This window comes from Stenella coeruleoalba (genome assembly GCF_951394435.1).
Source record: "Stenella coeruleoalba genome assembly, chromosome: 4".
NCBI classification, from domain to species: domain Eukaryota; kingdom Metazoa; phylum Chordata; class Mammalia; order Artiodactyla; family Delphinidae; genus Stenella; species Stenella coeruleoalba.
Genome location: NC_137149.1, coordinates 147,642,098 through 147,669,027, shown reverse-complemented (window position 1 = coordinate 147,669,027; position 26,930 = coordinate 147,642,098). Strand labels below are relative to the sequence as shown.

The following is a 26,930-nucleotide window of genomic DNA, read 5'->3' as shown; positions in this document are numbered from 1 at the left end:
AAAGAAAACTGCATTTTATAAAGAAAGTTTAAATTACACAATAAAACATGTAATGAGTGGAATTGAACAGTTCACTGTAGTAACTCATCCGACGCTTGGTACAGAGCAGGCACTTGACATACGTGTACCATGGACAGAATTCTCCCGACAGCATCTGCTTTGCATTTGGCTATTTACAAAGCTCCTCCAAAACATTGTCTTCTTTGGGAAGACTCAGATAAACAAAACGATTCCGGCAGGTAAGACGTGGGTCTTTTTAGAACAGCATCCAGTGGATGGAGTGGGAAAGATGGGCAGGGAGCAAAGAACAGGGCTGCCTGTCCTCCTCGTTTGCTTCTGGTTGGCGCCTTTACGTGGTTCAGTTTCACTAACTGTGGACCACGGAGTCTCACAGCCCACGGGGAGTCCATGGAACACGCTGCATGCAAGAGGCATTTGAAAAACAACACGCACATGTGACAGAAATAACAATAGCATTGCCATTTGCAGTTTTCTGGAAGATTCCTTTGAATTCCAGTGGTCTCACTTGACACCTCATTTGTTTTTAGAAAATGCACGGAGAGAAAACTTTCAGTACATATTTTATCTCAAAAAGGCAAGAAAACAGTGAGAATTGTCAGCCCCACCCTAGGAAGAGAAACACAAGCATATGGACTGACTTACTTGCCAGCTAATAACTCACGCTGGAAAATCCTCGTACTTGGATTTGTCTTGATGTCAATCAACGCACTGTTGCCATGTTATCAGTGGAACCAGATTTGGATCCCTGTGGTCTAGTGGGTGTGTGGATCTCTACTAGATCACAGAGAAGGGCGACCTCAGACAAGCACCCCGGCCCCTATGGTACTTGTGATCACAGACCTAGGCCCATACCTTGGGAGCTCAACAAAGTAAAAGCATCCTTCTCACCAGTCTGCACCTGCATAGCTGGGGAACGCTCATCTCATGAAATAATAGATTTCATTTTCCTTCTGTGCTACCATGGCAGCAGCTAGCCTGTTAGATGAGTATGCCTTCAAATGTGACCAGCAGAGCAGCTGGTGAACGATGGGAAAAGTAAAAATCGTTTGCGGTACATAGATCTAACTATGGGCGTCGGTTCCCCTGTGCCTCGGCCTCTGTAAACAGCAGTCATGGCTCTACACCGCCTATCCTCCAGAATTCCACACTTAAAAATAACTATCAGGGGCTTCCCTGGTGGCGCAGTGGTTGAGAGTCCGCCTGCCGATGCAGGGGACACGGGTTCGTGCCCCAGTCCTGGAAGATCCCACATGCCGCGGAGCGGCTGGGCCCGTGAGCCATGGCCGCTGAGCCTGCGCGTCCGGAGCCTGTGCTCCGCAACGGGAGAGGCCACAACAGTGAGAGGCCCGCGAACAGCAAAAACAAAAAAAAAAAAAAAAAAAAAAAAAATAACTATCAGTGTATACCAATTCCATGCAGACTCTCCAGTTTCTGTCCCATTACTGACTCATAAGTAAAGACTAACAGTGCTTTTTTATATATAAGTAAAACTATTTTTAATGCTACAATACATTTGGATCTATTTCTACAGATGCAGTATTTGAATTCATGTACCTCTGAATAAATACCAGAAGTCAAACATCATTCTGCCACAGAAAGACTCTGGAAAGAGTCACTTGTCACCAGGCAAGTGACAATCTATTTTTAGAGAAAGAAATTTCACATTCTGTAATTTGCACAAGCAGAGCTGCGTGAAAATAGCCTGTCAAAGGCACACCCACCTTCCTGTAAAGATTTACAAAGAGCACTTGACTAAGAAAAACAGTAAATATTTTATGGAATTCTGATTTATAGAATGGATTTATATGAAGCAAATATTTAAAACAGCAATAAAATAACCTTAATATAAGTACACTTTCTTAAAAAGACTTTCAATGAAATGAAACAGCATTTTTAATGATTTAACATTAAACAGGGTTGCCAATAATTTTTAAATGATGTACATTTACATCTCAGGGAAGAGTTCATTCAAAGCTTTCCCCTTGCGTGACTTGACGTGTATTCATTTTTAGCATTCTTATGGAATTTCTATCTGTTTTATTTTCCTCTATTATGTAGTATTTTATTATAAGGACAGTGACAAAAATGAGTAAAGATAAACTAAATGACTATAGCAAAACACAATGCTGATTATGCTGACAAAGATTCTGTGCTTGCCCAAAGTCAGGCTCCTGAACTTTCTCCGAGGCTTTTCACGCCCTTCCTTATAAAATCAAGTTTTAGCAAGAACCCTGCAAAGTCAGTTTAACCAGGAGCCCTCACGCTTACAGCTACCTGATCACGCTCAACACCTAACCTGGGTCCTCAGCTTCCACCATCCCAAAGGTGATGTCTGAGCACCTGTCTTTAGCAAGAATCTGGTTAGGGCACTTTACCTGGGACTCCCCTTCCCCCGGATGTTTGCTCTTAGCCATTTTTCACCCCATGACCCCTACTCTGTCCCCCCGCCCGGCTATACGTTCCCACCTGCACTGCTGTATTCTGGGTTCAGCCCCATCTCTCTCCCCACTGTAAACTCCCACTGCAGTGATCCCTACACCTATTTCGATGACGTGAACAAAGCCTGATTTACCATCTTTAACAAGCACCATGGAATAGTTTTTCTTTAACAATGATTAACACAACCTAATGTAACATACCCCAAAGTTATTGAAGCTTATTTTTTATGGAAATCAGCTCTCTTTATAAGAAAGATAGACTGATTATTTTCTGGTTCTTTAAAAATAAATTGCTGCTTGAGAGTAGAATGGAGATTGCCAGGAGCTGGGGAGTCGGGAAGATGGAAGATGCTGGTCAAAGAGAACAAACTTTCAGTTAGAAGATGAATAAGTTCTGAGGATCAGACTATATTTAATAATACTGTATTGTACACTTGAAATTTGCTAACAGAGTAGATCTTACACATTCTCACCACACACACACACACACACACACACACACACACACGGTAACTTTGTGAGGTGACGGAGGTGTTAATTAGCTTGACTGCAGTAAAGATTTCACAACATATATGTAAATCAAATCACCCCATTGTACACTTTAAGTATATGCATTATATTTGCCAATTATACCTCAATAAAACTAGAAGGGAAAAAAAGAGAAAATAAATAAACAAATTCTGCTTTACTAAATTAGACTTTAAAAACAAAGATTATTTTTACACACATGCATAGAATTTCCTGTTTGAAAATGTATTTGTTTCTATGCTCCCTGGGTTGGCAAATAGTTATAAAATAAAGCCGTTTATGTAGCTTAGATATGAAATCCCAGGATACTGCAAAAGCATTTTATGTCATGCAGTTACTAATTATCAAAATAAACCAAAAGGTTAGGTATCACATTACAAATAAAGAAAAGGCTCAGAGAGGCTAAGTAACCTGCCCAAGGAGACACAGCTAGAGAATGATGTGGATTTCTACCAACTTCCGCCTTTTCCACACTGCCTCCCAACACGGAGAAGACAAGATTCCTGCTTTCACAGAGATTCCAATCGAATGCCTCTAAGTATGATTCACTGTGTATCCTCCACATCAACCAACACCACGATTTGCACAATGCAAATACTCAATAAATGTCTGTTGGAAAAAATGAAGGAATGAACGCCAGTTCCTACTGAAATCTGTCTAATGCAGATAGCTAACTACTAAGAGACCTCTCTCTAATCAGGCCAGACCTCCATGTTTTCCTGATCCAGTATCTTGTAAAAAGCTCAGAGTGTTAAAATCAAAATCAAAGAATCTTAGAATTACAGAAACGTCATAACGCTGAAGTTACCAGAGACTATACAGGCAAAAGTGAGTTTATTTCAGAAAAATTACCCTAGAGCCATAGTTCTCAAACTTTTTTATTTCAGAACCTTTTGGCACTCTTAAAAGTATTGAAGCCCCCCAAAATCCTCCTTTATGTGGATTACTTATCATATAGAAATTAAAACTGAAAAAACTTGAATAGTTACATATTAACTCATTTAAAAATAACACTGATACACCCATTACATGTTAACATAACATGGTTTTACAAGAAATTGCTGTATCTCTAAAAATATAATAAGAGAAATGGAATTGTTCTTACAAGTTAAAATGGTGTTAAAGGAAAAAACAGCAATGAGTTGGGCTCCTGATTCAAACAATTGTATAAGTGGTTTCCCTCAAGACAACCACTGCACTGTGGGAAGCAATAGAAGTGCTTTATACACACTTTCCACTTGCTCACCCAAAATATTAAAAAGATGTACACTGACAGGTAGAGACTTAAGAACATTAACAGTTTTTATTACTTCATCAAGGACTTTCTTAAGTGCCTCAGGCATTCATTCCATGGGTCTTTTCACATGAGTCCATTGGCCACGAAAGGAGAACAACTCTTGGTAGAGTCTGGGGCCAGCTTCGATTCATCCCAAGGCACCAACAGATTCACCCATGATTGCAAATTTTGTAAATATTGTAAAAAAAAAAAGAGAAAAGCAAAAACTCTGAGTTTTGTGACCTCACAGACTCCCCTGAAAGGGCCACAGAAAAGCCATCACCCCAAACAGTCCCATTCAATGTGACCATAATCAGTAACAAATGTGAAAAGTCCCGTTTATCTCTTAGTTATCTGTGTCCACAAGCATTTTGAATATGGTTGGGAAGAGCCTGTCACTAATAGAATCCTTATGGACCAGCTCTCCCTTAAATCTCTCTGAGTCTACTTCCTTGGGCAAAACAAACCATGAATCTTTAAAAAATAATTACATACAAAACACATATATATGGAGCCAGATAAATAGTTGCTTGTCCTCTCATTGTTGCTAGGGCAATACTGTTGGGTTGCTTTTTCCACGGTTTCCTTATTTACCTCCTGGCAGATTTATCTAGATTCAACGCTTAGACCTCCTGTTTTCCCGGAAAACAGCAGAGTCAAGGATGGTTTCAAACTGTCTGTGTTTCCATGGCATAGGATCAGTGGCGAAGCCAATCCCAAAAGTTAGCTCAAACAGTGCATTAAACAATCTTTGAGTCTCAAAAGATTATTGATGGAATCACACAGGCTTCCTCTAATCCCTGATCTCTCCAGCCCAGCTATGGATACAACAAGATTTAGGATTGATGTGTACTGACCAGGCACTAATCAATTTCAGCACAGCCTAAAAATTCCATGGCAAGGGTTGAAATAAGCAAAGATGACCTGTAATTAAGGAAAATAGACTGTGCTTTGATTAACAATTACATTAGAATTGACCCAGAAATGCTCAGGTGGTTGTCACTTGGCAATATGAGGTTTATGAATATAAGGTATTTGACCAGACATTTCTCCTTTGATTCCGACAGATACAAGAGCAAAGACCTATGTCAACCCGCCCACATTTTACACAAATGAGGCTTTAGCGTAATCCATGCCAGAAAGCTCTGAGAATAAATGCTAGACAGTAGGTGGAAAGGATACATAAAATTCTAAAGGCTTTGAAGTTGGAAGCAGACGTCTGAGCAACTCTGTGCTTCTTCACAGGAAGGAGATGCTTTGAGACACAGAGAACCCTTAACAGGAAGTGGGCCAGGATCCAGAGAAATACCTTCCTGCTGTAGAGGCCAGGTTGCCAGTAAGCTACGCCTCTGTCACGGACTAGGGTTGGTGTGGCAGCTCTTTATCTTCAAAGTTGCATCCTTGAAAAATCAAATAAATAGCTTAAATTCTGTGGAGTGAGAGAATGTGGTCTCTAAAAGGTCTCCCCCGGAGATGTCAAAGTCCAAAAGACAGACTGACAAAGGTCAGGGCCTTTGTATTTACTTTCTCCATCCTGTCATGTTCTTGCAGAGAACTTTTAGCAGCAGAAGTACATTCCATGTAAGGGCCATAAAACGTGAAACTATTTGCCTTTTGAAATAGTGCTGGTTTCCTAATCTCCACGAGGTTTTGAGTCGGCCTAACTTCTTAGTAGGAGGAATGATCTAACGCGTCAATTTCTGCAGGAGAAGACTTTACCAGCTTCCTAGATGGAGCTGGGTGTGTGAGTCAACCAAGGGGCCATCTTTCCTGGGAAAGAATCACACTGAGAAATGAGATAACAATAGTTCCCAGGCCTGGAGATGACATTGTGTCAGATTCGAGAGCCAAGACACAAGATCTGAAGTGATACCTGAAGCCCACAGATTGGGTGGGAATTATCTACTAGAACACAGAAATCCCTCGGTCCAAGTTGGTTGAATTTAATCGAACCCTGTAAGCAGTATCCTGTATGCTTATAATTCCTAGTTTTGTTTATAAAGTAAAATGAAAAGTACTAACATATGCTCATAGGAAAAATAGAACAAATGGTTGTGAAGCAAATTATTTAAATACAACACCTATGAAGCCAAACACAGCCTTTCATATAATGTTAAAGAGTCCAAAAGCACTAATGTGGTATCTGTCGCATTAAGTTCAGATGAGGAAACCAAGGCAAAGAGAGGTTAAGTAGCTTCTCAATGTTCAGAAATTAGTTATTGGCAATTGGAATTCAAACTTAGCAGACTGCTTCCAGAATCTTAGTTTCTAACTGTTAAACAGACTATATCTGAGGTCAAAAAGCAAGTTTTATACCTCCTAAATCTCCTTCTGTTATTTTATTTAATCTTTTGAAAGGAATTTGACCAAATCTTGGAAACTCAAATGCTCTCTAGAATACTACCCTTTGTCATCCTCATGGGGGAGAATTTTTATCCACTCAGTTCAGATACCCACGCTTCAAGAATAAAAGGTTACTTGTGCCTCTATCATATTTAACAGACCCAGTAAAATGCCATAGCCTTTGGGAATGTAGATTTTTTAATTGGGTGAAACAGAAAGAATGTTGTGTACAGAAAATTAACAAGTGTGTTCTGTATTCCCTTGCCCTTGCCGTAGCATCAGAGCAAGTGATTTCAGTTTGCTTCAGGCATAACTTTTCTAAGACTGCTCACAAAATCCACCCAGTATAATCCAACATATTCCCAAACACCATTTAAATAAGGCATATATTTGACTTTAAAATAAAAATTTCAGTGTAATTGATGAGAAGCATTATTGTATAAAAAATAACCATTTATTATGGTACTCATGAAAAATGGCCTAAGCTTGTTCATCTATTCATTTATTTGCTCAGTAAACATTTTCAATAAACATCTCTCTATAAACATTGTATGATGCTAAACATAAGAAGCAAAAAATAAATAAAATAAGATCTTACAAAAAATGTAAAATTTCTCTGGAGTAAAATCTATTAGAAAAGTCAAAAGAGGACTTCCCTGGTGGTGCAGTAGTTAAGAATTCACCTGCCAATGCAGGGGACACGGGTTTGAGCCCTGGTCCGGGAAGATCCCACATGCCGTGGAGCAACTAAGCCCATGTGCCATAACTACTAAGCCTGTGCTCTAGAGCCCACGAGCCACAACTACTGAGCCCGCATGCCACAACTACTGAATCCTGTGCACCTAGAGCCCATGCTCTGCAACAAGAGAAGCCACTGCAATGAGAACCCCACGCACTGCAACGTAGAGTAGCCCCCGCTCGCTGCAACTAGAGAGAAAGCCCATGCGCAGCAATGAAGACCCAATGCGGCCAAAAATAAATAAATTTTTTAAAAAGTCAAACGAAAAACAACAAAGTAAGAAAAATTATTTGAGACATTTAGGGTTGGATAATAGCTAACTTTCATCACATAAAAATGTTTTTATAAATCAATAAGAAAAAAGTTATGGAATGCAATAAAAACATAAATGATTTGAACAACCAATTCACAGGAAAAAAAACACAAATCATCAATGTATGAAAATATGTTATCCTCAACCTCACTTGTAATGAAGGACCTGGAAATATATACAAGACCCCATTATCCTCCATAAAATCAGCAAAAACATTTATTAGTTTTCCACTTCCCAAAGTTGGTAAGAGAGAAGGAAGCAGGCACTCTCACACATTACTGGTAGAATTGTGAAACACTGCAACATCTAGAGAAAATTAGCCTTCGTCTGTGACTTTGGGACAAATAAATGCTGGATGAGTCAAAAATGTAAACCCATTCTCACAGATGCCACCCTCGTATATATAGTTTGATCTACTTTTGTAAATAGTGACCAAATGAACTCTTAACAGTCAGACTAACTTCTGACTTTTAGATTCAGTGCTTTAACCAGAGCCAAAACTGGGAACTCCAATCTTGGTGTCTTACCTTGGACGGTTCCAGGTGAAAGTCCTGCAAAGGTCTCATCCTCATGAATTATGGGGGATGAGAAAGACTCCTCCCTCTATTGCGCCCTTAAGAGATTATAATATACTATAATATACTATAAACATAATTTTTATATGCACTAGGAGACCTAAAAATTTGTGTGATTCACTTTATTGTGACATTGGCTTTGTTGTAGTGGTCTGACAGCAAACCCAGAATCTCTCTGAGGTATGCCTGTATTTAGGATGCACTAAGTATAGTAGGAACATTGCCGATCCATGCTCTTTTTCTCATGGTTTCCCCAACCTCTTTATCATTCCCAGCCTACGATCCCACTCAAACTTTCTCCTTCACTATTTTATGGCAAAAGGTTCTTCTTCTTTTGACTGCCTAACAGTAAGAACTTATATTATTTTCGGCCAGCCATCCTTACATGGATCTATCTTTTTGTTTTATACAGTATAGTTTCCTACCTAAGTAATGTTTTAAAAATGAAACTTGGCATGCAGCATTGGGATAACCATCTCATACTGCTTCGCTGCCCCTGCAGTGGTTTTCTATGGTTTAATGCACAGCAGATGTCGCACAAATATATCTTCATTGGTTGAATGATCGTTGGAGCTTCCCTTAACAGAAAGGAGAATGATAAAGACAGATGGTAGGTTGAGATTTAGTTGAAGGTTCCAAAATTAAAACAAATGTCACCAGAGACAACTTCTAACAGGGTTTGCCATCTAATCATTATAGGTTAGCTCTTCCGTTCATCAGCTGCAAACCACAAGGTCTATCCCTTCTCGTAGACTTCACCACAAGGTTCATGAATCTCCTCTCCATCCCCCACCCCCTACCATGGTCATCATCCTCAGGACCTTCAACATCTATGCTGACCACTCCCCATAGGGAATACCCTTACCTACTTCACCCTAGCAATCTTCTTCCATGCTCCACTGTATTGCTACTACATGTTATCATACCAACATCTTCCATTAAACTAAGAAAAATTTGGTAGTTGTTATGTAATAATAGTTAAAAATATGAAAAATACAGTTAGCCAAACCTGCTAAAATCTCTATTTGGGAACTTACTAGCTAAGTAACACCAAACAAGAGAGGTAACTCTTGAGAAACAGTTCTCCATGGCATTTCTGCACATCTTATATCAAGTTTTCTTCTGCACTATCTCTTCAAGGATGCCAGTATAGCAAACAGCCTTGGAAGATACAATGAGTGTCTCCCTCTGGGGTGGAAGACAGATTTGTTTCCTGACCAGGATAATAAAGATAATGTCTCCTTCTGGGGCAAATGTTGGGCAGTTGTGTCAGCAGCCTCTTATAAGACTGGAGGTTTCCTCAGTAGGTAGAAAACCCCACTGGGTGTAGCGTTCAGTGGGGCGACTCCCCATCGCCCCAGTGGGACCTGAGGGCGGAGGAACGTGAGTGATGAAGTCATTTGTCGCTGACCCGGGAGGCTCTTGTCTTCTGCTATAGCATCTATGGCTGGCTAACTTGTTAACTTGCAAGCAGGGTAAGACCTCAGACCCTTCACCGTTCTTGACAGGAACTTCTTTATGCCTTAGTTTCCCTACCTGTACAATGGAGAGAGGGCACTTACCTCAGAGAGATAGTGTGCTCATTAAATGGAATAATGAGGCTATACATATACGGAGCCCAGCCTGAGTCTCCCAGCTGCCCTGTTCATCAGTATTTGGCGACTCCTTGCCAAACCAAGTGGCCTGCTCTCGGCTCAGTTCTCACTGGTGGCTCTGAGGCACGGACACCAGAGATCATCTCTTCTTCTCGAAGTTCCTCAACCCCAACCTGCACTAAATTGGTTTTCTTCCTATGTTTCTGTAGAAAGGCAGTCCTAAATTGCCACAAATATACGAATTAACAATACAAAAACAGAAAACCAGTTTTTCTAAGGTGGAAGAAGGAGAAGACGGTAATTGGAATGAGGGGGTAGGGAGAGTCATGAGATCTTCATCACAAGGAGGTAAGAGTTATTAAAAAACCTATAAAACATCAAGTCACTCAGTTACGTAGATAGCCAATATTTATTATTCTCCAATGTCTAATCTTAATGACGTATTTGCAAAGAATTACTGGAAAAAAACCCAGAGGAAATGGTGGCTGTAAGGTATGTGGCCAAGTGACCATTGAAACAGTGTGGAATAATAGAAAACAGACACTTTTACTGTCAACAGATCCCAGGATTCCAAGCCCCAGATTTTAGTAGTTGTGAGAACTTGGGTGAGTTACTTAACCTCAAAAAACTTTGGTTTACTTACCTCTCAAGTCGGGTAAGACTCTCCACCTTGAAGAGCTGTTGATGGGTTATCTCAGTAAATTGTATCTGTGATGGGTATGACTATTCCATGAGTAAAATACTGAAGAATTACTTATTCAGAAATTAATATGAGGGCCAAGGGACATTTCTGAATATTTCCCAAAAGGATATAACATCTCGTGATGTGGTACCAGGCTTGCCAAATACAACCTTATAGAATACCGGGCTTGCCAAATACAGCTTTATAGAACTTAAACTCTGGCTTCATAAAACCCCAAGGTACAGGAAATTCCTTAGTGGCAGACTTCTGTAACTCTGCATCAGTCTCAGATAACCACTTACTTGATTGAACTTACCTGTAACAAGAAATCAAAGAGAGCCATCTTGGACCATTCGTGGTGATGTATTTCAGTACAGCCCCATTCAGGTTTGGGTACGCGGCCATTCTGCCAGCACTTCTGTTTCAGCAACTGCTGATAAGTTCCCCAGGTGAGCTTAACAGAAGAGTGGGTCTCATTACTCGTTGGAGATAAGGATGAGTCCCAGAGAATGAAAGGACATGGGCGGCCATCTATAGAATCCAAAAACACACAAAAAAAAAACACTTTTAGAATGTTACTGACTCAGTGTGTCCTCTTGGGTGTCATTCAGTCTTTCACAGCTTCACACTCTCATCTGTCACATGTGAGAGTTTGATTAGATGACATTTATGATCACTTTTCCTTCTGAATATTTACTATTTTTATACCTCAGTGATGCTTCCTGATAGCAGTCTTATAAGATGGAAAGTTATTGTTAGACAAGGAAAGAAAAGTTTTTTTTAAACAAGATACTTTATAGATGTGGCGGGAACAGGCCACTAACCACCAATAACTACGTCCTCTGGTTAATGTGGTTTTATTCCACATCTAAAAGCAGCCACCATGAAAAAGGAAAGAATCCAGACATTTATAACGATCTATTCAGTGTCTGAGTGGAGTGGCTCTCTATTTGTAATAACAACCGTCTGATTTTCCGAGGCCATATTATGATGTCAGGAAGAAAAAGAATTTTTAGAAGTTGCAAATTTAAAAGTGAAATTGTATGTTTCGCACCAGTCACTATAATCTCCAAAGAAAGGAAAAGGGAGCAAGAGGGGTTTTTTTGTTTGTTTGTTTTTCTGATAGAAACAACAGCACTTCTGGTAATGGGTCATTTATTCACATAAAACCTCACAAAGTATATTTAAGCAAATGTCATTTCTTCAACTTCCTGTGCATAGAATAGTTTTTCAAAAAAAATCTGTCACTCGAATGTTTTTGTCTCATTCTTGATAGTTTAGAAATTTCCTTGGTGAACTGTACATCAAATGACACTGTAAGCTTAAAGCCAAAGCTTCCCTCTCAAGCTCCCATGTCTGTCAAATAAAGTCACTGAAAGATGATGAAGAGCAGCTTTGCTTGTAACTTAAAAATCAGAATGATCTCTTGGGGGAAAGAAAAAATGACTAAGTCACAAAGGTCTGAAAAATCCCATTTAACTCATGCTTAACAGGCCTGGGCATTCGAATCCTCTGAAACTATGGCTGGAATGTCAAGACACATCACAGGCATTTTTAAAGCTCTTTCAAATGACCTGAGAGGTTCTCAATCTATAACTGTTTTTTGTTAAAGACTTTTATTTTCCCACCTTACTTATTTGCCTTCACGTAGAGCTCTAATCTCTGGTCTTTAACGCAAGGACAGTCACTCCTCTAACCACTCCTGAATGTGGTGTTACAATGACCTTAATAATATTAATAGCATTCACTTACTCATTCTAATCACCTACATTCCAGTTTTGTTCAAAAGAAAAATCTTTCTCTTTTTAGCCTTGAAATTTAGGCCAGGGCCAGTAGCAAGTCGTTTAGATTGTGGAAAATAGGCCACGGTCACTGATGTACAATTGAAAGAAAAATAGACAAAGAAACATGAACCATATATAAAGAACTTAATCGTTATCTCTCTCCTTTTTATTTCCTTTTACTGTACTAAATGATTTGGGGCTGCTGGGACCCAATTATCTTCTTAGGTATTAGATAAATATAATGTTAAATGTATATGCTCCAAATACTATGCCAATTTAAAAAATAATAATAATAAATTCTAGGTAAAAACAGGCCATCATGTAGTGGGAGACACACATAAACCAGTGTAACCAAATACATGTAAGAGACACAACACAGCTTTCAAAGATGTGGGCACTTCAGACTTCTAAATATCAACACCAAGAGGCTCTATCACTCAGTGTCTTTGGAACAAACTGATACACAGCTAGCACTTCGCATTCTCAGGGCTGGGAAGTATTCAAAGGGAGTTGAAAAACACTGAAATTCAACAACACAAATCAATACACAAGACAGACAAAGCGCCAGTTTCCTCAGTACACAAGGCCCTCAGAGAAATGAGGAAATTATGCACATAAACAATTGAAACAGTTAACTTCTGTGCTGTTTTTCCTTCCCTTTAGAAACATTTGTTTCATATTTTAAAAGTAATTAAGAGTAAATCTACTCATTTTAGGAAATATAACATTAAAATGTATAGCTAAAAGATGACATGATACTATATATAGGAAACACTAAAGTCTCCACCAAAAAAACTATTGGAACTAAAAATGAATTCAGTAAAGTTGCAGGATATAAGATTAATATACAGATATCTGTTGCTTTTCTATACACTGAAAATGAACTCTCAGAAAGAGAAATTAAGGAAACAATCACATTTACAATCATATAAAAAAGAATAAAATATCTAGGAATAAACTTAACAAAGGAGGTAAAAGATATTTGCTGAAAACTATAAGACACTGATGAAGGACTTTGGAAATTATACAAAGAAATGGAAAGATATCCCATGTTCTTGGATTGGAAGAATTAATATTGTTAAAATGGCCATACTACCCAAAGTCATCTACAGAGTTAATGCAATCTCTATCAAAATACCTATGACACTTTTCACCAAACTAGAACAAATAATCCTAAAATTTATATGAAACCACAAAAGACCCCAAATTGCCAAAGCAATCCTGAGAAAAAAAGAAGGGAGCTGAAGGAATCACGACCCCTGACTTCAGACAATACTGCAAAGCTACAATAATCAAAACAGCATGGTACTGGCACAAAAACAGACACATATATCAATGGGAACAGAATAGAGAGCCCAGAAATAAACCCACACACCTTTGGTCAATTAATCTACAGCAAAGGAGGCAAGAAAATACAATGGAGAAAAGACAGTCTCTTCAATAACTGGTGCTGGGAAAACTAGACAGCTACATGTAAAAGAATGAGATTAGACATTTCCTTACATCATGTACAAAAATAAACTCAAAATGCATTAAAGACCTAAATGTAAGACCTGAAACCATAAAACTCCTAGAAGAGAACACAGGCAGAACACTCTTTGACATAAATTGTAGCAATATTTTTTAAATCTGTCTTCTAAGGCAAAAGAAATAAAAGCAAAAATAAACAAATGGGACCTAATTAAACTTGAAAGATTTTACACAGCAAAGGAAACCATAAAGTAAATGGAAAGACAACCTACTACATGGAAGAAAATACTTGCCAATTATATGTTTGACAAGGGGTAAATATCCAACATATATAAATAGCTCATACAACTCAATATCAAAAAAAACACAAAGATCACTTAAAAAATGAGCAGAAGACCTGAATAGACATTTTTCAAAAGAAGACTTACACACAGCCAACAGGTCATGAAATGATGCTCAACCTTGCTAATTTTCAGAGAAATGCAAATCAAACCACAGTGAGATATCAACTCACACCTGTCAGAATGGCCAACATCAAAAAGACTACAAATAACAAATGTTGGTGAGGATGTAGAGAAAAGGGAGCCCTCCTCCACAGTTGGAGGGACTGTAAATCGGTGCAGCCACTATGGAGAACAGTATGGAGTTTCCTTAAAAAGCTAAAAACAGAGCTACTATATGACCCAGCAACTCCACTTCTGGGTATATTCCAAAGAAAACAAAAACACTAATTCTAAAAGATACATGCACCCCAATGTTCATTGTAGCACTATTTACAATAGCCAAGATATGGAAGCAACCTATGTGTTCATCAACAGATGAATGGTTAAAGAAGATGTGGTATATGTACACAATGGAATATTACTCAGCCATAAAAAAGAAGGAGATTTTGCCATTTGCAACAACACGGATGGACCTAGAGAGTATGATGCTTAGTGAAATAAGGCAGACAGAGAAAGACAAATATTCTATGTTATATCACTTATATGTGGAATCTAAAAATATAAAACAAACTAATGTATATAACAGAACAGAAACAGATTCACAGATACAGGTAAAAAAAACTAGTGGTTACCAGTGGGGAGAGGGAAGTGGGGAGGGGTGAGATACAGGCTATAGGATTAAGAGTCACAAACTACTGTGTATAAAACAAATAAACAACAAAGATATACAGTACAGGAAAATATATCTGTGATTTTTAATAACTTTAAATGGAATGTAAAACTACAGAAATATTGAATCACTATGTTGTACCTGAAACTAATAAAATATTGTAATCCACTCTCCTTCAATACAAAAAACAAATAAACAAACATTAAAAAATGTCTAGCCTAGGAAACAGCAATCATCTACAATCTCCTACCCTAGTAACCGGTTCTGTTATTTGTATATTTACATCTGGTATTTTCCCATCCCTTTCTTTCACACATGAAAAAGTAAATTGTTTTTAGAAATTTAAGGAGTAGAGCTTACAGTTAGAGTTCAGACTCTAGAACCCAACAGACCTTTTGAATTCTGATCCTACTACTTCTTAGCTTTGTAACATTGGACAAGTTATATAACCTTTTCAAACCTCACTTCCATCCTCTGTAAAGTGTGGGCAATACCGTACCTTCCAAAACAAACTCTGTTAAACAGGATCATACGTTTAAAGTTCTCAGCCTCAGCCTAACATATATGCATATCCTGGAAAGGTTTTGCTATGACTATTTTTATATGCATGCATTATACAATTACATAATTCATCAGCCTTCTAGCCCTTATTTGTTTATTGAACATCTACTATGTCTCAAGCACTATTCTAGGCCTAAAGCATACAGACATACATGCCAGGTTTTCAGTTGTTTGTTGTTCTGTGGGATTTTTTTGCTTTCATAGAGTTTACATTTCCAGCAGGGAAAAGAGGCAAAAATGACACAAGGGAAAATAAACTATTTGGAATCACCTTATGTATAGAGTTTATCATAATTGTTTCACTAAATGTTACATTGCAAACATTTCTCTTACACTTAAATATTCTTAAACAGTGTCACTTTAACTGTGATACAATAATGTAGCCCAGTGGTCAGCAAACTTGGTCAAGGGCAGACGGTGAGTATTTCAGGCTTTGAGGGCCATAAAATGTCAACTAGCAAGTACTCAACCCCACTGTGTTACGAAAGCAGTCAAAACAAAATATAAACAAATGGTGGTGACTAGGTTCCAATAAAACTGTATTACACACCCTGGAATTTACATTTTTTGTAATTTTCAAGTGTCATAGTAGTATTATTGTTATTTGGATATTTTTTTCAACCATTTAAAATTGTGGAAGCCATTGGTAGCTCAGGGACCACACAAAACCCACAGACTGCAGTGAATCAATCCCTAATCTAGTGTATGGGTTTATTGTGTTTCCTTTACCATTTCTCTCCTTTAAATCTTAACATTTTTTTTGAATGACACATTTTCTATTAAATGGTTCTCAAGCCACAGGGAGCTTTCAACGGATAGGAATAATTGGTTTTCAGTTAACATCCTCTGTTTTCCTCCACATGCATCTCCCCTCAGCAAAATATTCTGACTGCCACAGAAACACATTCTGTCCTGCCATGCCTGGCGTCAGTCACCGCAGGGAAAGGGGCTTCCAGAGAGCAGGGTAAGAGGCAGTTCTCAGGCTGAGCCAGGCTGGACGCCCTTCCTTCCAGCCAGCAGGTCTTGCAGAGCATTTGTGCACGTTGCCCAGGCTGCTTCCAGAGCTCAGAGCTGTGAGCAACGACTGTGAGGTGCATTCCACTTTGTATAAAATACGGCTGATAACAGAATTAAATGAACCTTGATAGATCTGAAGGGATGACAGAAAAATACCCTTTGAAAGCAGAAAACAGGTTAAAGCAACTTACCTGAAGTGGTTCAGAGATGAAGGGCACTCATCTCTTTGTATCTGGATTTGTCAGAATGAGGCAGTACTGGGCTCTCTAGAGAAGTCTTAACGGTGAAGAGAGAAAATTCTACCTGTCAGAGTGGGGAGGAAGTGGGCTTTTAAAAGAAATGTGGGTGTTCATGTGAATTAACGGTTATATAACTCTTTTAAAAAACTGAGACTTGCCAGTAAAACTGATTTTTTCCAAAATCTGAATATCTCCCCTGAATTTTGATGTTCTCCCAAGTCGTTCTTTATTCAAAAGCACAAAGAAGACATTCTTGTGAGAAGACGAACGTGAAAATCCACTAAGAATGAATGCTCTACACAACCTCCTCTGCCCTGGTTTATCAGGAGCCCTTCACCTTGAACCAGTGACCAGTTTTGCTGAACTACATGGGGAGTTATCAGTGAATGTCTGCATCTATCACTGGGCAAAACCAAGTAGAAACACCCTGAGCTCTGAAATCACAAGCCTATTTTATCACATGGGCCAAGTTCCAAGCTTCTCGTGAACAAGACAAAAAAGAAAGTGACAGCTCAGCTCAGAGACCTTCATTAAAAATAACTCCAAAACCCTCTAAAGAAAACAAAGCCCGACCAAACCGTGAGGCTCACCTTTGTTATGGGAAACAAATTGTCATGTTCCATTGCAACTTCCAATGCATTGAAGGAAAACCTGAATGCTGCAGCTCTCTAATCTAAAAGCAAGTGTTGATGCGGACGCACCTCCGCTGAGCAGGTAGCAGGTGTCTGGTTGTTAATGATCCCTTAAGTACTATCTGCTCTATTTTTCTACTGTGCCTCTCACAGTAGGGTTCTTGCGATTGAAAGTGGAAAAAGCAGGTAAGATCTCGTGGCTTAGGGATGGCGAATGTGGACAAGTCAGTCAATGTGAGGGAGGGTGAAATAGAATTCTGTGATAGTCTGGCCGGGGAGGAAATGTGGAGGATAAGATGCTTTTAAACATTGTTAATTCACTTATTCCCAAAGCACATATTTACCATTGTCCCCCAATATCTGGACGCATTTGGTTCCTGTGTTTGGGATAGAAAGGATTCAGAGTGAGGCATACCAGAAACAGAGGCCCTGCAAAATCCCAGTCCCGGGCAAGGCCTGGGCCACAGCTGGGAGTTTAGTGGAAGCAGACAAGCACGCGTGTAAGGACGATCAGGTTGCGTGTCTGCCAGTTGAAGCGTGTTTTAAAGGGACCAAGTGAAGGAAGGACTAAAATAAAGGCTGAGCTCTCAGAGCCAAGCCAAGCAACGGAGAACTGCCGGGCCCCAGCATAGCGAAATGAGCAGCTCTGGCCATTAACAAGAAGAGCCATGTCTGAAGAGGAGCTGAGTGCGTGGGTGGGAAACCAAGTCACGAGTGTTGATTCTACGCTTGATGCTGCATCTCTGGTCTCCACAGGACTCAAGCCCAGTCCTCCAGCCACCCTGACTGAGGCAACGGGCTCCCCAAGGCGTGAAAAGTGTGAGAGCCAGAGACACTGAAAATACGGCACTGTCAGATATTAGAAAGAATCGACCTCTATTAGGTTTTAAAAGGGGAAGGTGGCAGAGAAGCAGAATGCCATAGATTTTACACGTGTAGATTGCATGCAGCCAACCAAATCCTCGATACAAGGGCTTGTCTTAGGAATCCAATTTCTGGGGGATTTAGAAAACCGTTCTTCCAACAAAAATAGAAATGTATTTAGTTTCTTTCCTAACTGTTTCACTAACTGGTTTTCTCGAGGTTGGACTGAGTTAAAATAATCTCCACGTTTCCTCAAGCGTTAGCTAAGCATGAAGCACTTGTGACTTCCCTCTGCCACAGACGCTTGAAACAACCCAAACCATCAGCTCCACTTTAAAAACATACGACCCAGCAATCCCTCTGCTGGGCTTATACCCTGAGAAAACCATAATTCAGAAAGAGACACGCACCCCAATGTTCACTGCAGCACTGTTTACAACAGCCAGGACATGGAAGCAACCTAAGTGTCCATCGACAGAGGAATGGATAAAGAAGATGTGGCACATTTATACAGTGGAATATTACTCAGCCATAAAAAGAAACGAAATTGAGTTATTTGTAGTGAGGTGGATGGACCTAGAGTCTGTCATACAGAGTGAAGTAAGTCAGAAAGAGAAAAACAAATACTGTATGCTAACACATATATATGGAATCTAAAAAGAAAAGGTTCTAATGAACCTAGGGGCAAGACAGGAATAAAGACGCAGATGTAGAGAATGGACTTGAGGACACGGGGAGGGGGAAGGGTAAGCTGGGACGAAGTGAGAGAGAGGCATGGACATATATACACTATCAAACGTAAAATAGATAGCTAGTGGGAAGCAGCCACATAGCACAGGGAGGTCAGCTCGGTGCTTTGTGACCATCTAGAGGGGTGGGATAGGGAGGGTGGGATGGAGATGCAGGAGGGAGGAGATATGGAGATATATGTATATGTATATCTGATTCACTTTGTTATACAGCAGAAACTAACACACCATTGTAAAGCAATTATACTCCAATATAGATGTTAAAAATAAATAAATAAAAACAAAGTGTCCTTCTTTGTTCTGAACCTTTGACTAATGGATGGGAACTTCTGCTTTCTAGGCCTGCCCTGGACTTCCGCTATAAAAATGGGAGCTCCCAGACACTTCCTGTCTCAATATTCCCTTTAGAAAAACAGGAACCGACCTTGACTTCAGAGGGTCGTGATGACGGAGTCACTGCCAAACTCCACAAACATTTTGCCAGTAAAGTCTTGGTTACATCAGGGGGACCTGGTCCTGGGCCATTTAATGCTGATTAAGGTAGATGAAGAAGCCATGAATTCCTGACTGGAGTGAGCTTCCTACGGTCGAAAGCTCATCACATCACCTCTCTTCTTCAGGCCCTTCAACGATTTCCCATTATCTGCGGGATGAAGTCCATGTCCTTCCATAACATAAACCCACCCACTCTCCACCGCCAGCCCCTATTCTCCTTTTTCCAGAACGGTTTGCAGTTTCCACGCACACACTCCCTTCACAAGCTTCTCACACATGGGTTCTCTCCACCCTTCTGTACCCACCCACAGTGACTTTGAAGAACTAGTCTGACATAACTGCTTCTAGAACCTTCTGCAGCCCCCCTACCCACCCCCCTATACACACACATCACTCTCTGTGCCTGCAGGCTTCCCTAACCATATCTCCTGGAGGTCTTTACCCTACCCGTCTTTGTTTTTTTTTTTAAACATCTTTATTGGAGTATAATTGCTTTACAGTGGTGTGTTAGTTTCTGCTGTATAACAAAGTGAATCAGCTATACGTACACATATATCCCCATATACCCTCCCTCTTGCATCTCCCTCCCACCCTCCCTATCCCACCCCTCTAGGTGGTCACAAAGCACCGAGCTGATCTCCCTGTGCTATGCGGCTGCTTCCCACTAGCCATCTATTTTACGTTTGGTAGTGTATATATGTCCATGCCACTCTCTCACTTCGTCCCAGCTTACCCTTCCCCCTCCCCGTGTCCTCAAGTCCATTCTCTACGTCTGTGTCTTTATTCCTGTCCTGCCCCTAGGTTCTTCAGAACCATTTTTTTTGTTTCTGTTTTAGATTCCATATATATGTTTTAGCATACGGTATTTGTTTCTATCTTTCTGACTTACTTCACTCTGTATGACAGACTCTAGGTCCATCCACCTCACTACAAATAACTCAATTTCATTTCTTTTTATGGCTGAGTAATATTCCATTGTATATATGTGCCACATCTTCTTTATCCATTCATCTGTTGATGGACACTTAGGTTGCTTCCATGTCCTGGCTATTGGAAATAGTGCTGCAGTGAACATTGGGGTACATGACTCTTTTTGAATTATAGTTTTCTCAGGGTATATGCCCAGTAGTGGGATTGCTGGGTCATATGGTAATTCTATTTTTAGTTTTTTAAGGAACCTCCATACTGTTCCCCATAGTGGGTGTATCAATTTACATTCCCACCAACAGTGCAAGAGGCTTCCCTTTTCTCCAATAAATGCCTCTCCAGCATTTATTGTTTGTAGATTTTTTTGATGATGGCCATTCTGACCAGTGTGAGGTGATATCTCACTGTAGTTTTGATTTGCATTTCTCAAATAATTAGTGATGTCAAGCATCTTTTCATGTGACTCGTGGCCACCTGTATGTCTTCTTTGGAGAAATGTCTATTTAGGTCTTCTGCCCATTTTTTGATTGGGTTGCTTGTTCTTTTTGATACTGAGCTGCATGAGCTGTTTGTATATTTTTGAGATTAATCCCTTGTTAGTTGCTTCATTTGCAAATATTTTCTCCCATTCTGAGGGCTGTGCTTTTGTCTCGTTTATGGTTTCCTTTGCTGTGCAAAAGCTTTTAAGTTTAATTAGGTCCCATTTGTTTATTTTTGTTTTTATTTTCATTATCCTAGGAGGTGGGTCAGAAAAGATCTTACTGTGATTTATGTCAAAGAGTATTCTGCCTATGTTTTCCTCTAAGAGTTTTATAGTGTCTGGCCTTACATTTAGGTCTTTAATCCATTTTGAGTTTATTTTCATGTATGGTGTTAGGGAGTGTTCTAATTTCATTCTTTTATACGTAGCTGTCCAGTTATACCCCTGAAGCCATTGAAATGCAGTCTGGCTTTTGGCCACTCCCCAGTTCCCCCACTTTACCAAAGAAGGTATGTAGTGAGCAAACAAGACAAGAGTGAAGCCCAGCACTGCTTGGAGCCCACGCTCAGTAAACTTTTGTTCACTTATGAATGCATTTAGTTGACCAGCTCAACTTGATCGCTAAAGAATGATACCCTTAGGGCTTTTCTGATAAAGAACACAATGTGCTCTCCATCCAAATTTTCAGAAACAAGACATGATTCCTATATTCCTGAGTCAATATTTTAAGAAAGTTGGCACCCATATCCAGGACTTCTAGGATTTTGAAGTCAGTGTGTTTCCAAGTTGTGAGGGCATCTGGGTTATTCTCGTAACTCCCTGCAAAGTGCCTCTGTCCTTACCTGAGAGCCTGGGACAACATGAATTGTGCAGCTGCCACTCCCCTGCTCTGGCAGCCATGCCACCAGCGTGCAGCTCACAGCACTGCTCGCATGGGCTCGAGAGGAGAGAGGAAAGTACCCACTGTATTTCTCCTGCTCTATGATGAGACGAGGCAGTACAAGTCAGAGAACAGTGAGCACATTGGAATCGACACTGAATTTAAATGGAAGTGGGTGAGGGGCCTGCACTTTGTCATCCAAGCAGCCCTGACACACAGCGTTCCTGGAACGAGGCTACCTAATCCAGTCTGACAGCTCTATGGCCGTAAAGCGGCATCCTAAAAATAACGCACACATAATGCATCTCCCATGCTGGGCATGAAAAACAGTCCGATGCTTAAGTGCTACCAAAATGGTGGCCCTTGGGATTCATTTGCATCTCTGTGCAGACTGCTGGGGAGCTCGGCCAAAGTGCTCAGTGGAAGATCACGGGGGGCTGGGGTTCTTCTGCTCTCTCCATAGACATAGTCTGCTTTGTCTTGTCTTAGATACATATTTTTAAATATTTTGTTTAAAAAAGTATTTAAAGGTATCAGTATCACATAGTATCTGGTGACGTCTATCATGATTGATGATTTTTGCAACGACGGTTTGGCAGAAAACATACTAATACATTCAGTCATATTTGCATATACACGATTGTTTACGGTAAAACAAGAATACCTGGGAAACATTGGCTTGTATTTAAACAACAACAGCCCTTGTAGCCGTGTTCAGGGTAGTATGGCCATACTTCCTTTGAGTGAAAATATTAACCATGTTAAGTGGTTGAGTTGAAAAAAGAAGTTCAATAGAAAGGTTGGCATAATGGTAAATCAGAAATCACCATGTTAAAATTTGCACATTGTTGTCACTATCCCATGATTATATCAAGTTATATTTGAGAGGTAACGTAGGGCAAGAGAAGCAACATGAGGATACTTTAGTATCAGACAGAACTGGGTACAAATTCCACTTCCACTGCCCACTAGCTATGCGTCCTTGAGCAAATTTCACACCTCACCGAGCCTCAGGATTCCCATATATAAAGTATCAATACTATCTGCTGTGTGGAATTGTTAAGTAATGCAATAGTCAAATGACAACAAATGCAGCATAGACACGCTGTGAGGCATAATACTAGGTTCTTTATAAGTTTACAACTGAAAAATACATCATTATTGCAAACATGGATTTCTTTACAAGGCCTTTGATGCTATATTTCAATTCACTTTTGTATTTCCCACACAGATACGCATAGGATGAGACTCTGGTCTAGTGGTCATGGCTGGATTTTGTAGGGTGGTACTCTCCTGGCCCTCCCTACCTAATTACAACCTTGTCCTTCCCCAAGTACAGCCTTCCCATTTTCTGGGATATCTTTGGAGTGACACCTGTCAGAAGATGGTCCAGTATACAGTTCAGGGCCAGTAAACCTGCTAATTTCATATATATATTTTTGGATTCAAGGGGAGTCATCTAGAATTCAAGTTATACAACCAAGAACCTGTCCCGGAGGAAACTGAGCTAGTGGCTCTGGGCCGATAGGATCACCTGTGTCAGTTTTACAAACAAACAAACAAATAAATACCTGAAGATGAGCTTTATCATTGGGACCTTTTGTCTTTGGACTGGATGAACAGAAAGTTCATCTGAGAGGCTGAGGCAGACATATCATTCAGTCACAGCCTCTGACACTCTTTTACATCTCCCTTTGCATCATATGTCTCCTTTTTACAGCCAGGTAATTTACATGACTTTCAGCAAAGGTATTTAATTACACTGGGCCTCTACTTACACATCCACAAAAGGCCTCTCGTAGAGTACCCACCTTATAACAGTTTAGGAGGATTTATTGAGATAATAGGCGCATGGTACTTAAAAGAGTGCCAGTATATGGTACCATTCAATATTACTCTTGCTCTGGTTACGGTTGTTGTCTCCTTGAGAAATAAGAGGTTCCCATAGCCCATATCTGTGCAGCAGTACACAAGTCATCAATGTCTAGTTGTGTTAGATAATCAGGTATACAAATAGGTCGTGGTGATAGAGAAAGAAGACACACCTTCAGGACCCCCAAAAGGATTTGGTGAGGAAAGCAGATTGATAAAGAGGAAAGTCTTGGAAGTTACAAGACAAGGGCTTGAATTCTTTCTGGACAATTAACTCATTGTACGACCTTGAGCTGCCTTCTTCTTATCTTTCTTTCTTCTCAAAATCGAGGTAAGAAAGTATCTCCTGCATAGGTTTCTTTGAAAGATTAACTGCGATAAGCCAAATATCTATATTCGACTCACAAGAGACTAGCGATGTTCTTGGTACTAAGCATGAATTTATTTCACAAACATTCATCAAAAGTCAGAGAACAGAAACAACACTTAAGGCAGATTATTTACAGGACTGGCTGACTAGCCACTCTCCCAGATATGAAAAGATCTCCTCCCAGACCAAGCCAGATCATCAGACAAAATGCATACCTAAGCTGAGTTCTGTTTTTCCTCCTATAGAAAACTCGTTATCGAATTACATTACAGAGTGAAGCCACAGACCATATATTGATGGTCGTCACAAGAATAAGCTCCGTAAACCTTATTATTTGCATAATACAGAGGCTGCCAAGGATATTTTTCTTTACCTTTTCAATGAGTTATTTATAAGAATCTCAAGGAGAAATCCCAGCCTGGATTTGGGACTAAAATGGTAGCACTTGTCCTGAGTTTTTGAAGCCAGAAGCAAGTACAGATTTACTGTTTGGAGTCAGTGAAACAGACCAAAAATGCATTCTTGCATTCATTCAAAAATATTTATTGAGCAACTACTATGTGCCAGACTCTCCACTGGGATCTGGACATTCAATGATGAACACGACAGGAAACGTCTCTGCCTTCACAGATCTAGAGCGTAGTGGGAAAGAAGAGATGATTAAATAAGCAATTATAATTATACAGCAATGATATAGAATGAGCCAGAAACAGATGCTGGGTAACAAGATAAGATCTATCACCCCCTTAGGTACCTAGGGAGGTGCAAATAAAGCTAAGCTTGGACCAAGAGAAGACTAGGAGGACCCTAGAGGGAAGACCCACACATCTGTGGAAATCAAGGGAAGAAAGACACAAGTCAGGAAAAGACTAGAGGTAGGTGAGTGAAGAGAGATACCGAGAACCTAAGACTGTTAATCCCCTACCGTGACCAGAACTGATCTATTTATGTACTTTGCATCAGTACAATGTCTCCGTGAGTAGGATTATATTGTGTAGGGTGCTCATAACTATAAATAATGTCCTAGCCTCCTGAGGAAACTGGTCTGATTTTATGACTCTCAATAACTACATTCTAGTAGAAAGTATCAAAGAGAGAATAAAGAAAGTTCTGGTATTCCTTGAGATACAGCCTTAGGTATTTAACTCATCATATTGAGAGTCATGTCAATACAACCTTGTTGGCTTCTTTCCATCATCACTTACTTCTGCAAAGAGAGAGGAATACCAGTCTACACTGGAATTATAAAGGCCTCCTTCAAATTTAATGCAACTGCCTTCTTCATTCCCAAAGATGCTGGATATTCAGAGAACAGAATTAAATACCTAAGAGGTATCCTGACACCAAAAAGTTTAAGCCAGCAGGAGACCTAGGTTTTAGTCCTAGCCCTGTCACATGAAGAAATGATATGTATCCAGAGAAAACGCTAATTCGAAAAGATACATGCACCCCAGTGTTAATTGCAGCATTATTTACAATAGTCCAGACATGGGAGCACCTAAATGCCCACTGACAGATGAATGGATAAAGAAGATGTGGTATATACACAATGGAATATTAGTCAGCCAAAAAAAGAAGGAAATAATGCCATTTGCAGCAATATGGATGGACCTAGAGATTATTACACTAAGTGAAGTAAGTCAGACAGAGAAAGACAAATATCATATGATGTCACTTATATGTGGAATCTAAAAAAATGGTACAAATGAACTTATTTACAAAACAGAAACAGACTCACAGACATAGAGAACAAACTTGGTTACCAAAGGGGAAGGGGAGGAATTAGGAATTTGGGATTAACAGATACACACTACTATATATAAAATAGATAAACGACAAGGACCTGCTGAGTAGCACAGGGAACTATATTCAATATCTTGTAATAAACCATAATGGAAAAGAATCTGTAAAAGAATATATATACGTATAACTGAATCACTTTGCTGTACACCTGAAACAACACAGCATTGGAAATCAACTAGACTTCAAGTAAAAAAAAGAAATGATAGGTGAGGCTTGGAGGCTATATGAGTAACTCAGTGAACATGGAACCTCATGTGCTTCGTGTAGTAACACCAACAGCAGTATTTATTGAAGATTTACTGTGTGTCAAGCACCAGGTCTACGTGTGTTCCCTGTATTAACTAGCGACAAACTCATGAGGTGGGTACTGTTGTCACTTAGAGCTGAGAACATGAGCGTTTCTGGGTCACAGGTTGGTAAATTCAAACCCAGGGGTCCAGCTCCAGAGCCCAGGCTCCTAACCACTACTTTCCTCTCTCAACTTCCGTCCAGGAGCTCCCAGGGAAGCCGGAAGGACAGATCAGAGTACCATGCCTCAGGATACATTCAACACGCATCACCTCTTCTCAGGGCCTTTATGACATGAGTGAACGGCAAGGGAGCCTTCCAGGGGGACCCTCTGCCCTGCTTGGTCCAGGAGAGGCTCCGTGTGTGCCTGCTTCCCCATGCCCACCTGCATACTCCCTCTCTCCAGGGTGGACAGAAGTGGTAGCGTCACCTAAGCCCAATGGCTAAGAGCTGACGTTTTGAAGTTTGCTGGGCCTGGGCGCAAAACCCAGCTTAACCATTAACATGAGGCCAGTTACTTTGCCTAAATAAGCCTCAGCTTCCTCATCTCCCAAATGGAGATAAGAATCGCACCTACCTCCTAGTACTGCTGTGAGAAACACAGGAGTCAAGACCTACAGAGACTCTACGTCTCAGGCAGCATCGCGCTTAGCAAATAGTGAGCACCCTCTAGAAACGAACTTGTATCACCATTTGATAGAATGTCTGAGACGCTTCTCACATCAGCATCACACTGGTGGAAGACTTTGTGAATTTGAGGCATCGAAACACACCTGTGAATCTGCAGCGCTTAGCCACGAGCCAGGCTGAGTAAGGAATGCCAAGTCTTTCTAAATAAACCAGTGGTGCTTCAAGAAGTACCCATTCTAAGACTA

The 26,930-nt window shown here is 40.1% G+C and overlaps 1 protein-coding gene across 4 annotated transcripts in view; it reads right to left on the bottom strand.

The window, feature by feature from the left end:
• GASK1B (golgi associated kinase 1B) overlaps positions 1-26,930 on the bottom strand; it is a 44,411-nt gene that overhangs the window by 12,368 nt on the left and 5,113 nt on the right. For all 4 annotated transcript variants that reach the window (XM_079919719.1, XM_079919718.1, XM_079919720.1 and 1 more), the window contains exon 3: positions 10,827-11,041. In XM_079919719.1, coding sequence (XP_079775845.1) covers positions 10,827-11,041 — 215 coding nt within the window. The remainder of the gene's footprint in view (positions 1-10,826; positions 11,042-26,930) is intronic.